This window comes from Ranitomeya imitator, chromosome 8 (genome assembly GCF_032444005.1).
Source record: "Ranitomeya imitator isolate aRanImi1 chromosome 8, aRanImi1.pri, whole genome shotgun sequence".
Classification (NCBI taxonomy): Eukaryota; Metazoa; Chordata; class Amphibia; order Anura; family Dendrobatidae; genus Ranitomeya; species Ranitomeya imitator.
Genome location: NC_091289.1, coordinates 35,617,245 through 35,631,450, shown reverse-complemented (window position 1 = coordinate 35,631,450; position 14,206 = coordinate 35,617,245). Strand labels below are relative to the sequence as shown.

Genomic DNA, 14,206 nt, shown 5'->3' with positions numbered 1-14,206 from the left:
TGAACCCCATCGAGATGGTTTGGGGTGAGCTGGACCGCAGAGTGAAGGCAACAAGTGCTATGCATCTCTGGGAACTCCAAGATTGTTGGAAGACCATTCCCAGTGACTACCTCTTGAAGCTCATCAAGAGAATGCCAAGAGTGTGCAAATTAGTCATCAAACCAAAAGGTGGCTACTTTGAAGAACCTAGAATATAAGACATCATTTCAGTTGTTTCACACTTTTTCAAGTATGTAATTCCACATGTGTTAATTAATAGTTTTGATGCCTTAAGTGTGAATGTACAATTTTCATAGTCATGAAAATACAGAAAAATATTTAAATGAGAAGGTGTGTCCAAACTTTTAGTCTGTACTGTATATATTTACACACATATATACACACACTGCATTTTGCAGACTATAAGACACACTGTTATCCCCCCAAATTTTGTATACTCCAGCTGTGATGGGGAGTGGCAGTGGCTGAGGAGTGGTCACAGGAGGCAGTAGCTGGCAGCTGCTGCTAAAACGTGTGCCCGCTATTTGAAGATGAATATTCACTGCTCCCGATGCCAATAGTCCCTTCCATCTCCGAACTGAAGCCACCACAGAGCTGAGCGAAACTACAGGAGTGGGGAGCAGTGAATATTAATTTTCTTTAATAACCGGCACATCTATTATCCACGGCTGTCCACTTCCTGCAGCTGCTAGGCGATCACCTGTGTTCGCTACTAAGAAAAATGAATATTCACTGCTCTCCACTCCCATAGTCCTGAGAATGGGGAGAAGTGAATATTCATTATCTTTAATAACCGGCACACGTGTTAGCCACAGCCGTCAGCTTCCTGCAGCTGCTAGGCGATCACCTGTGTTCGCTACTAAGGAAAATTAATGTTCACTACTCTCCACTTCCATAGTCTCAAGCATGGGGAGAAGTGAAAATTCCCTTTATATATGGACGGTTGTCATAGGTTATAACACAACACATATACAGTTGTGCTCAAAAGTTTACATACCCCGGCAGTCTTGGCCTTTTTTTTAGAGAATATGAATGATAACACCAAAACTTTTTCTCCACTCATGATTAGTGGTTGGGTGAAGCCATTTATTATCACACTACTGTAGTTTCTCTTTTGAAATTATAATGGCAACCCAAAACATCCAAATGACCCTGAACAAAAGTTCACATACCCCATTTCTTAATACCGTGTATTGCCCCCTCTAACATCAAGGACAGCTTGAAGTCTTTAGTGATAGTTGTGGATGAGGTTCTTTATTTTCTCAGATGTAAAGCTGCCCACTTCTTGGCAAAAAGCCTCCAGTTCCTCTAAATTCCTGGGCAGTCTAGCATGAACGGCACCCTTGAGATTTCCCCAGAGTGGCTCAATGATATTGAGGTCAGGAGACTGAGATGGCCTCTCCAGAACCTTCACTTTGCTCTGCTGTAGCCAAAGACAGGTCGACTTGGCTTTATGTTTCGGATCGATGTCATGTTGGAACGTCCAAGTACGTCCCATGTGCAACTTCTGGGTAAACTTTTGAGCACAACTGTATATGAATACAAATATATATATATATATATATATATATATATATATATGTATCCGTGAGTGAGAGACAGCCACAACACATGCAGGGGCATCAAACATATTCTATCACACCGAAGTCACTCGGTTAGCACCCAAGCATGCTCAAATAACACCTTATCCCACAGCACATTCGCTCATCACCAATATGTACAATGGCCCCATAAATTCCAAAAGTAAAAACAAAGCAGACACAAAGTTCCTTTATCATTTTTATTGATACATGTGACTACCCTTACACAGGCAACTTCCTACACACAACCTTGTATTAATGTCATTAACACTTTTCATTCACTAGGCAGACCTTTATAAAAAAAAAAGAAGCGCCAATCTACGCAACAGCGAACCGCTTCCACTTTCCGATCTGTGTAAAGGTTACTTGGCAAGAGTACGTGCATATGACATGTAACTGAAGAACACTTTTGCCACTAAAAATAATGCACATTAACATAATACAGTACTTTATGAAATCATTTCAAATAAATACCCACAGAACAGATGAAATCATTTGCAGTAACAATATTTTAAAAGATCAATACTGTAAAAGATGAGCCATATAAAAACCCAACATCTAGAATCCAAACTGTTTTTCCAGCAAACAGAAACCATTTTTCCCCCTTATAACAGGTAATTAAAATTTTTCAAAAACTTTTTTTTTTCTCATCGTCACGTTGCAAAAAAAAATTGCAAAAACGATGTCCGTTTCCAAGTACCAATTACAAAAACAATTTCCTTAGGCCTCAACAAACAACCGCGAAGCTTGTTGGTGCCGCCGAGCGGAGTTTATTGGTGCCGCCGAGCGGAGCTTGTTGATGCCGCTTGCAGATTCTGTTTCCTGAAAACCACAGCAGTTAAATACAACATGCAAGAGCAGATATTAATGCGTTGTTTTCCCACATTTGCTAGCGATAGAATGATAAGGCTACGTCCACCACCGTACACAGGTAACAGATAAGTCCTCGCGTTCCGCCCGCCACCAGAGAAGGGCGGACCACCACCACAAATGTGTCAGTAATATATCTTGCCATATTAAAAAGGAAAAAAAAAAACATTTTTTTTTTTCAAAGCTATTAGTTTTGGTTTGCAGACATTAATTATTTGTCTCGATCCCTGAATTAGCAAGGATCTGCGCTGAAAAAGAATCACTGATTAACGGAATTTTTTACAATTTTTCATTTTCCGGAAATATAGACGTATCTCCATTAAAAATATGCAAGATGATGTTTTGTCTTTTGCTCTTATTGCTCCGCATGGTTTCTTTACTTTTTTCCCCAGAATTTTTCATGTTTTAATTTTTTTAAAATTCCCATCAAAGTTGATCTAAGATTTCTCAAAAAAGGCACTACTGGTATCCATAACAAAGGCTTTAGAAACACTCGGTATTTGACAAGTTTAGCACTGACGTTTCTAGATGTACCAGAATTTGGCACAATAATAAAGAAAACAGTAAAAACTAAACTAAAAAAAAGAAACAATTCCAATTTGGAATTTTAATTGGTAACAGTTGTAAAAAATTCGGTTCATCAGCAATTCTTGATTTCCTAAAAAAAAAAAATCAGACCAATCTGAAATTTTTAGGCAATACTAGTTATTAAATGCATTTTTTTTCCAAGTGCCTATTTCTGTTTTAACCAAAGAAAGTCAAGTTTTTTCCTTGTTACATTAAGCTATTCCTAAGAATAATAATATAGTATGAAAACCCCAGAATTTTCAGACCCTGGATTTTTATTTTTTTTATGAACATGGCAGTTAAAAACCAGTAATTCAAAACACACACACAAAAAAAAAAAAAACAATTGTGGAAAAAAAAAAAGCCGTAAGAAGACAGAACATATAAATTTATAGATATCTAACGTCAAGTGTATTAACCCATAAAACAAAATCGGTATTTTCCTTGCGACGTGCTGATACGTAAATCAAGACGCCTAACAAGGAAAAAAAAAAAAACGCCATGTCGAGGCTAATAATGCAGCCACGAGATGTTTAGAACATTTCTACGTAAAATATAACTAAAAAAAAAAAAAAAAATTGAATATCAAAAGTGCACAGGTTTAACAATCGGATGTAAAATAATAATAATAATAGAATAATAATAATAATAAAAAAAAAAACCTTTACCCAACTTTACTGGACCATTGGATAGTTGAACGTAGCGTTTTGTTCAGCACTTGTAAGTTTTCTTCCCCAGCAGCATATTATAGTAAAGCTTTTTTGGATTCTGAGAATATATTTTGATATATTAAAAAAAAAACCATAAAAAAAAAAGAAAAGAAATGGGAAGGAACGCTTACTGTAAAACATATCAGATTAAAGGTGGGCGCAGTAGTTTCCCGTCTAAAATAGATTTTTTGTGCCATAGGCTCTAATTAGTCAGGAGCTACTCGGATTGGAGGAGTTAGGTGCATCTCAGTGCACTGGGATCGCAAGTTCTTCTTCGGGAACTATTCTACAACTGAAAAAATGGAAAAAAAAATTAAATTAAAATTAGAAATTTTAAAATGACAAAAATCGGGAATTTACTGATAAGGATCCGTGCAGATTGTGTTAGTTGGAAAAATTAAAATGAAGCAAGGCCAGGCAGCAGTCATTAGTGTTCCAGGCATATAGAATAAGCGCTGTGCTCTCTCGGAGACTTTAATAAAAGGAGTATTAGCGGGGATGCGACTTATGCAAGGTAGCACATTTCTTACAGGTGTTGAACAATATTTGCTAAAGCTCTGGAGTCATAAAAAGTGTAATTAAAAAAAAAAAAAAGTGAAGCTTTTTTTTTTTGCATTTGTGCACTGAACATGCAGGAAGATAATTAGTAAGTGCATTATTGTCTTCTATTCCCATGCAGAGAGAAAAAAAAAAGATAATGCCTAAAGTGAATAATGCATTGGTGTTTATAGAGAAAAGCATAAATATTGCAATAACTAAAAGAAAATAATAATTATATCATTATATAAGAATATGGCAAATATAGGATGCCAACCTAAGAACTTCAGACCATTCCAAATTGGAAAAAAAAAATCTCTATACTGAAGAAATAAAAAGTGAATCCGAGCAGGATTTTGTACTTGCGCTAAAAAGATGGGGGGCAGTGGATCAGTTTGTTTGTGCTAAACATAAGTTGAGCCCCTAAAGAAAAAAAAAAAAAATTATATATATATATATATATATATATATATATATATATACATATATATATATATATATATATATATATATATATTATTGGACAAAAATATTAGGCTAAAAAGATTAAGAAAAGCCAAAAGCAAAAGAAAAAAATGCTAAAAATTAGAATTAATGATTACAAAGAAAAGCCTAAAATAAAAGAAAAAAAAATGCAAAAAACTTGTGTAAATGATTACGAAGAAAAGACAAAAACAAAAAAGAAAAAGAAAATGCTAAAAATTAGCCGAAATGATTACAAAGAAATGCCTAAAACAAAAGAAAAAAAATGCAAAAAACTTGTGTAAATGATTACGAAGAAAAGACAAAAACAAAAAAGAAAAACAAAATGCTAAAAATTAGTCCAAATGATTACAAAGCCAAAAAAAAAAAAAGAAAAAGAAGAAAATATGAGTGATCTCGGTTGGTGACATAATGAAGTGTGTGACGACTCCCAATAGTTGTGCATTTCTTTAAGATTTTCTACTGATCCGTTTCTTGCAAGGATACAGAAAAACATTAATGAGGGATATATAAAGTGTAAATATTTTAGGAAGAAAAAAACCAAAACACAACCCTTTGCTAACATGCAATTTCTCAATGCTTTTTACACTCCACCACTCGGGAAAACCAGGCCATGATTCCTCCAATACCTGAGCCTACTTAGCGGCAGAGTGTCGCGACGCAGGAAGCAAAGTGCTGATAATCTATAAAGAATGGCAGTGATGTGATAAGAAGCGGTGCCGGGGTCACAGCGTGTAGAAAAAAAATAAGTAAAGGGATACAAGCAGGGGGACTGGTGTTAGGGGAGTAAGGACACAATCCATTCCGACCTGAAGAAGCTAAATATACGTAAAAAATTGCTAAGAAAATTCCAGAATGAACAGGGCTTTACAATAGTACAGCATCACAAAGTAGGCACTTTAAATAGATTTTTGTTTTCCTTCCCCAAAATAAAACCATTGTGCCGTATTTCAACCTCCGATCAACTAAGGCTCGATTGCGTTCCTTTTTATTTTATTTTTTTTTTCCGGCACAATTTCCAGGTTTGTTTTTATTTTTTTTTTTAAAACCATTTTATTATTTCCTTCACTTGAATTACAAAATTGGCATAATATAATTCAAGCGTCCTGGCTTTCCTAAATGAGGCATGGACCCCTAGGGGTCAGCATTTCTTTTTAATTGTAGAGCCCTGTTACGCTATGTGCTTGCATAAATAATGCAGATTTTCTTCGGACAGTGTATTCTATGACAGTAAAAAAAAAAAGAAACTGCCAATAATTCTGGAGTTAAATGGTAAGATGTTTGCTTGCCGGAACGGGGCCCACACGTCTCCTTTTCCAGCATGTATTTAGATTTTTTATTTTTGGTGTGTTCCTACCATCAAGTATTCTGAAGTCCAAACTAATTTCTGCATACTGTTAGCTTGTTAATACTTGAGCAGATTTTCCCAACCACGTGGCACATAAGGACTAGAGGTCATTTTTCTCAATCTGTGCTCCTTTTGACTTGGATTAAAATGAAAGATTAGCAAAGCATGCATTAGCTCGTACTGCAAGAGATGCTCGTGAAAGGTGGCAGATGGTAAGACCTGTGCTAAACTTCACTTATTCCTCCACACAACTTTTTACAACTTACTCCGGATCGCTAGAATGGTGCATGATACCGACACATGCATTACAGCAGGCCACCGACCAAATGGACCGGTTACGGACCCCCCACCAGATAGGCGACCCCTGAAGCTTTTAATCACTGCTACGAGATGGGCAAGAATGTCTGCCTCTTTTAATTACCATTTCGATTTCCCGTCCAAATTCTCTCTCATCTGCAATTATATTTTTTTTTGGAAGCGCTCATGTGTCGTGACCACAAAGTGGCTGACAATCACTTCCAGACTCAGAGAGACGGGCTGCGATGTCTCCTGTTTAACCCATATATTGGTTTTTATATAAAAAGTAAATTTTTCTCCATGCATTAACGAGAATAGCTGCCCAACATCTAATACCAGCTTGCGAATATAATGCAAGACCGGTCCAAAAACAGTGATTATGGCTTCAGTTTGCAATCCATTTCCCAAAAAGAAAGTCAAAAGAAAACCGCCTGACAGGTTAACTTCGGAAGTGCTGCTCCGTCTCCTTCCTGCGTTAACTTGTCGCAAGCTCCCCCCCCCCATACAAGTGTTAGTTAGAATTAAGCTTAGCTTAATAAAACCATTTGCATACACAGTTTAACAACAGACCAGCGCAGGTTTAGTGGCTGAAATATTGTAGCAATTGGCATTTCATGCGCGGACTATCCAAGCGGGAAAAACAAGGTTCTGCCTTCTCTAGTCACAGCAGATCTTATATTTCTCACTGCAAAACACCTGGTTGTTGAGGACAGAGCCCTCAGACCTGTCCGCACAGGAGCGAACGTGACTTACACTGGGGTTACTAGTTTTGGTTTTGGACGTGGATTTTGTGCGCACGCGCCGGGCCTGCTCGTTGTCAAGCTCCAGATGCTCCAGACGTTGCGTCAGTGCTAGCTTCTGCTGGATGGCCATGCGGAGCAGAGAGTTCAAGGTCTTCTTCTCGTCTTCTGCAGCTGCCAGCTGTCTCTGCATTTCGTCGAGCTGCGTGACATATTCGTCGCATCTAGGGGGAAGAGAATTGAAAATATAGATTTTAAAACAACGGCTGTGTGTTATGCGGAGAACATGGTTGCTTGGAAAGTGTATGATGCAGAGAATATTACTTTGGGCTTGTCTATCAACCAATAACTCTTTCAAGCCTTACACTAGCCATAACCCAATTGGTCAAGTTTGGCAAGCGTGAGACTCCTGAAACTAGGCCACTCTGTTCTATGGAAAGAGAACAAAATTGTACAACCCAAGATGGGCACCCTCTCTACAAGCCTTTCCTAAAGTAATGTGTATAAGGCGCACCCTCTCTACAAGCGTTTCCTAAAGTAATGTCTATAACGTTAGACTTAGTTCACATTCATACAACACTCTACACTGAGCCCTACATCATGGTTTCAGATGGAGTCCCCATGAGAGCCATTCAGTATAATGCCACACATGGATTCACATTAGTGTGGAACCCGTTTCAACAGTGTCCCTCTTTTTAGGTGGACACAAAAAGCAGTCTGCTACACTACTGCACTTGTGTCCACGTAAAAAGAACCTCTATTGGAACCATTCAACACAGAGTCACTTTGATCCACAGCGGCCAAACAGTCAACAGTGATTCCATGTGCTCAATGTCGGAAGCTCCTTTTTTTTTTTAGATTTGCTTGGAATTCTCGATGCACTGCTCAGTTTATCACACAGGGTAAATGTAAACTAGGGATTAAAGTTTTAAGCCTGTTTATGCACACTCATTTCAGTCAAGCGTTGGTTGACTATCTACAAGTCCATCAACTCTTGTTTATGGCCCTATCACGTGGGTCAACAATACTGTATGGGAACAAAATGATTTTGTTAATCTGATCATTCTGTTCCCATACAGTCTGTATGTTGTGGGCAGCATATCGCCCCATGTAAATGCGATTTTATCTATTAACGATCCAATAAGCTCGTTCATCGGCTGATCGGTGACATTTTACACGAGTCGATGGTTAATCACGCAATTGGGCTTTTAAAAAACACAAAATCTGGAAATTTAAACACCCAAGCACTGGCAACAATCACAAAACTACTAGCAACAGCCTAAAGCGCCCACTTTCGAGCAGAAGCCAGGCCATTTTTTTTGACCTGTTGGATTGTCTCAGAAAATAGTAGATTGTTGGGTGACGTGTAAGTAGGCTCTATGGTTATAAAAATTGCTACAAAAATGTACAAGAGATAATGAGCTGTAATGCAATGACACGTAGGCATATTTGTTATTCCGATTTCTGGGAAAGCACTCCTTTCCACTTAGTTGTAAACTGGGTGACCTGAATCTGACATGGGTTCCCAGATGATCCCCCCTCTATTTATACCACCGATTTCAGAGCTGCATCTATATAATTACTCTGGAGCTTCCCCCGGGAGCCGCCTTCATGTATTAATAAATCCCTTTGTGCCTGAGCAGCCTCGGGAAGACATTACTCTCTGCAGTACTAAATGGCTGCAGACTAATTGCTGCACTTACTTCAAGCAACAGAACTTTTCTCCCTTAAATATTACATTATGTATGAATGGTCCATTCTGTAATATTACTCTCAGCCAAACTTACAAATAATTCATGGAATTGGGGACCTTCTCTTGCTGGCTGATATATAGAAAAACTATCATTTTTTATTAGGGTGGGGGGAGATGTAATTTTATATTGCAAACTCTAAAAAAGGTCTCATTTGAAGGGACCAGCCCCAGTGATGAGTGAACTGTAAAATCTTCCCTTTCCATCCTCTGTAATGATTTCCAAATCAGTCGCTTTGGTGCAGGTGAAAAGTCATTTACCGTATATATGCCCCCTTACCTTTCTCTCTATGCCGAGACCCCAGAATGGCAGTGCCAGCTGATTAGCAACAATAACTGAGCCACATTGTTCTGGATCAATTGCAGCTGACAGTGCAGTGTCAATGAAGCCCATTCTAGATTCAGGCTACGGATTCCCGGTAAAGACCTCATTTTGCCAAAAATGTCAGCATTAGCGCAACACAGTGGCAGTTTCAATGCTTTTTTACGGGATAAGATTATTGCAGGAACTGCCAAAAAGACCCACAATTGCAACGTGGTTTCCAATTAGGAAACATTAAAACACATGTTCAGTAGAGGAGCTCAGGCACTGGAGCGGACATCATTCATTATGTTCTGTTTCAAGCAAAAAGAGGCGGTAAAGGAGGAACAAGAGCGAGGAGGGAACGGTAGCACCAACCCAAAAAGAAGAAGTGAAGGAGAAACAAGCGAGAAGGAGGGACAGTAGGACCAACCCAAGAAGAGGAGGTGAAAGAGGAACAAGAGAACAGGGGGGATGGTAGGACCAACCCAAGAAGAGGCGGTCAAGGAGGAACAAGCGAGAGGGAAGAACAGAAGGACCAACCCATGGAAGAAACATCATTGATGAAGTTCTATACTCTCCTATGCATGTTGGATCATGGAAAAGTGGGGAAAAAAGAAAAACCAAGAAGTGTGGCAAGTTAGGATCAGAATTTTAAATAAGTGTAAATTTGAAAAAATGTTAGGCATTGGACCAACCCTTGAAAAGTCTTTTACAAGTAACGGCAATTTCCCAATTTTCATGCAAATTGTATACTTCCATGTCTACATGAGCTTGTACTGCTGGGTATGTCCTAGCCAGAGAACATACAGATGTACTGCACTAAACAGAACACTGTCATGGATTTGATTCCACTGTGAGCGAGCAGGAGAAATCAGGGTTATAAAAAGTCCCATAAATTAGGACTTGTGTAGGATTAGCCTGCTGTAAAGTCCTCTAGCAGTTGGCCTATATATAACCGGTGATCAGATCTGACTGATTAATGTTCTGTACAGGAATGATCAGCACAGATGGGCCGGGTGCTTAAAACCACTTTAATGAAGCCTTTTTGTCTGATTAATAGCATTTGGCAGGAAGGTACGTGACCGGCAGACGCAATCAATTTTCAAAGTGAATTCTGCACGATGTACCAATGCATGAGCCAAAATAATCCTAAATCCAATAGGCAGGGCACAAGGATTTCTTCAGACATCAAATGCAAAAACCTTCATTCAGATCAGTGTCAAGGACATATGGGGATCTTGGACCTAATAAAAGCAGCAGATCTGCATAGTTAGAGAAATGCTGGTAATTTTATGACATTTACATCGGATTCCAATTTTCTTTAAAGGGAACCTGCCAGATGTTTCATGCTGCATAAGCCACGAAAAGCATGAAATTTAGACAGGCTTTAGCATTACAGAAAGGAAGGCTCCAGCTTATAACGACGTTGGGTGTCAGAGAAAACATTGCTTGGGAAATGAGGAAGGCACAGGAGATGAAGTCCAGTGGGTGGGAGCGCGGGGGCCAGAGGGAAGGGAGAGCGCGGGGGCCAGAGGGAAGGGAGAGCGCGGGGGCCAGAGGGAAGGGAGAGCGCGGGGGCCAGAGGGAAGGGAGAGCGCGGGGGCCAGAGGGAAGGGAGAGCGCGGGGGCCAGAGGGAAGGGAGAGCGCGGGGGCCAGAGGGAAGAGAGAGGCCGGGGCCAGAGGGAAGAGAGAGGCCGGGGCCAGAGGGAAGAGAGAGGCCGGGGCCAGAGGGAAGAGAGAGGCCGGGGCCAGAGGGAAGAGAGAGGCCGGGGCCAGAGGGAAGAGAGAGGCCGGGTGTTATGCAAGGCAATTTCAGTAACACAATGTACATAGCGATCAGAGCACATACAGTGATCTGACAATAACCCAAAATAATAGAACGAGCTCTGAGACGTGGAAACTCTGTAGACCGCAATTCCTGATCCTCTCCAAACACAACTAGAGGCAGCTGTGGATTGCGCCTAAGGCTCCCTATGCAACTCGGCACAGCCTGAGAAACTAACTAGCCTGAAGATAGAAAAATAAGCCTACCTTGCCTCAGAGAAATACCCCAAAGGAAAAGGCAGCCCCCCACATATAATGACTGTGAGTAAGATGAAAAGACAAACGTAGGGATGAATTAGATTCAGCAAAGTGAGGCCCGATATTCTAGACAGAACGAGGATAGGAAAGATAACTTTGCGGTCTACACAAAACCCTAAAGAAAACCACGCAAAGGGGGCAAAAAGACCCTCCGTACCGAACTAACGGCACGGAGGTACACCCTTTGCATCCCAGAGCTTCCAGCAAAACAAATAGGCAAGGTGGACAGAAAAAATAGCAACAAATAGCAAAGAAGCACTTAGCTATGCAGAGCAGCAGGCCATAGGAATGATCCAGAGAAACACAAGTCCAACACTGGAACATTGACAGGAAGCATGGATCAAAGCATCAGGTGGAGTTAAGTAGAGAAGCAGCTAACGACCTCACCAGATCACCTGAGGGAGGAAACTCAGAAGCTGCAGTACCACTTTCCTCCACAAACGGAAGCTCCCAGAGAGAATCAGCCGAAGTACCACTTGTGACCACAGGAGTGAACTCTGCCACAGAATTCACAACAGTACCCCCCCCTTGAGGAGGGGTCACCGAACCCTCACCAGAGCCCCCAGGCCGACCAGGATGAGCCACATGAAAGGCACGAACAAGATCGGGAGCATGGACATCAGAGGCAAAAACCCAGGAATTATCTTCCTGAGCATAACCCTTCCATTTACCCAGATACTGGAGTTTCCGTCTTGAAACACGAGAATCCAAAATCTTCTCCACAATATACTCCAATTCCCCCTCCACCAAAACCGGGGCAGGAGGCTCAACAGATGGAACCATAGGTGCCACGTATCTCCGCAACAATGACCTATGGAATACGTTATGTATGGAAAAAGAATCTGGAAGGGTCAGACGAAAAGACACAGGATTAAGAACCTCAGAAATCCTATACGGACCAATAAAACGAGGTTTAAACTTAGGAGAGGAAACCTTCATAGGAATATGACGAGAAGATAACCAAACCAGATCCCCAACACGAAGTCGGGGACCCACACGGCGTCTGCGATTAGCGAAAAGTTGAGCCTTCTCCTGGGACAAGGTCAAATTGTCCACTACCTGAGTCCAAATCTGCTGCAACCTGTCCACCACAGTATCCACACCAGGACAGTCCGAAGACTCAACCTGTCCTGAAGAGAAACGAGGATGGAACCCAAAATTGCAGAAAAACGGCGAAACCAAGGTAGCCGAGCTGGCCCGATTATTAAGGGCGAACTCAGCCAAAGGCAAAAAGAACACCCAGTCATCCTGATCAGCAGAAACAAAACATCTCAAATATGTTTCCAAGGTCTGATTGGTTCGTTCGGTCTGGCCATTAGTCTGAGGATGGAAAGCCGAGGAAAAAGACAAGTCAATGCCCATCCTACCACAAAAGGCTCGCCAAAACCTCGAAACAAACTGGGAACCTCTGTCAGAAACGATATTCTCCGGAATGCCATGCAAACGAACCACATGCTGGAAGAACAATGGCACCAAATCAGAGGAGGAAGGTAATTTAGACAAGGGCACCAAATGGACCATCTTAGAGAAGCGATCACAGACCACCCAAATGATTGACATCTTTTGAGAAACGGGAAGGTCAGAAATAAAATCCATAGAGATATGTGTCCAAGGTCTCTTCGGGACCGGCAAGGGCAAAAGCAACCCACTGGCACGAGAACAGCAGGGCTTAGCCCGAGCACAAATCCCACAGGACTGCACAAAAGTACGCACATCCGCGACAGAGAGGGCCACCAAAAGGATCTAGCCACTAACTCTCTGGTACCAAAGATTCCAGGATGACCAGCCAACACCGAACAATGAAGTTCAGAGATAACTCTATTCGTCCACCTATCAGGGACAAACAGTTTCTCCGCTGGGCAACGATCAGGTTTATTAGCCTGAAATTTTTGCAGCACCCGCCGCAAATCAGGGGAGATGGCAGACACAATTACGTCTTCCTTGAGGATACCCGCCGGCTCAGATAAACCCGGAGAGTCGAGCACAAAACTCCTAGACAGAGCATCCGCCTTCACATTTTTAGAGCCCGGAAGGTACGAAATCACAAAGTCAAAACGGGCAAAAAACAGCGACCAACGAGCCTGTCTAGGATTCAAGCGCTTGGCAGACTCGAGATAAGTCAAGTTCTTATGATCAGTCAATACCACCACGCGATGCTTAGCTCCTTCAAGCCAATGACGCCACTCCTCGAATGCCCACTTCATGGCCAGCAACTCTCGGTTGCCCACATCATAATTTCGCTCAGCAGGCGAAAACTTCCTGGAAAAGAAAGCGCATGGTTTCATCACTGAGCAACCAGAACCTCTCTGTGACAAAACAGCCCCTGCTCCAATCTCAGAAGCATCAACCTCGACCTGGAACGGAAGAGAAACATCTGGCTGACACAACACAGGGGCAGAACAAAAACGACGCTTCAACTCTTGAAAAGCTTCCACAGCAGCAGAAGACCAATTGACCAAATCAGCAGCCTTCTTGGTCAAATCGGTCAATGGTTTGGCAACACTAGAAAAATTGCAGATGAAGCGACGATAAAAATTAGCAAAGCCCAGGAACTTTTGCAGACTTTTCAGAGATGTCGGCTGAGTCCAATCATGGATGGCTTGGACCTTAACCGGATCCATCTCGATAGTAGAAGGGGAAAACATAAACCCCAAAAATGAAACCTTCTGCACACCAAAGAGACACTTTGATCTCTTCACAAACAAAGAATTAGCACGCAGGACCTGAAAAACCGTTCTGACCTGCTTCACATGAGACTCCCAATCATCCGAGAAGATCAAAATGTCATCCAAGTACACAATCAGGAATTTATCCAGGTACTCACGGAAGATGTCATGCATAAAGGATTGAAACACTGATGGAGCATTGGCAAGTCCGAACAGCATCACTAGATACTCAAAGTGACCCTCGGGCGTATTAAATGCAGTATTCCATTCA

At 41.3% G+C, this 14,206-nt stretch overlaps 1 protein-coding gene across 2 annotated transcripts in view; it reads right to left on the bottom strand.

Annotated features, from left to right (window-relative positions):
- Positions 1-1,766: 1,766 nt before the first annotated feature.
- BICD2 (BICD cargo adaptor 2) overlaps positions 1,767-14,206 on the bottom strand; it is a 117,936-nt gene continuing 105,496 nt past the window's right edge. The window contains exons 7-8 of one of the 2 annotated variants that reach the window (XM_069736731.1): positions 7,146-7,356; positions 1,767-4,019 (exon numbers count right to left, since the gene is read on the bottom strand). In XM_069736731.1, the coding sequence (XP_069592832.1) occupies positions 4,014-4,019; positions 7,146-7,356 (217 nt within the window). In that variant the 3' untranslated portion in view covers positions 1,767-4,013. Of the gene's footprint in view, positions 4,020-6,928; positions 7,357-14,206 lie in introns of those variants that run through there. The other variant, XM_069736730.1, reaches the window with a different exon arrangement.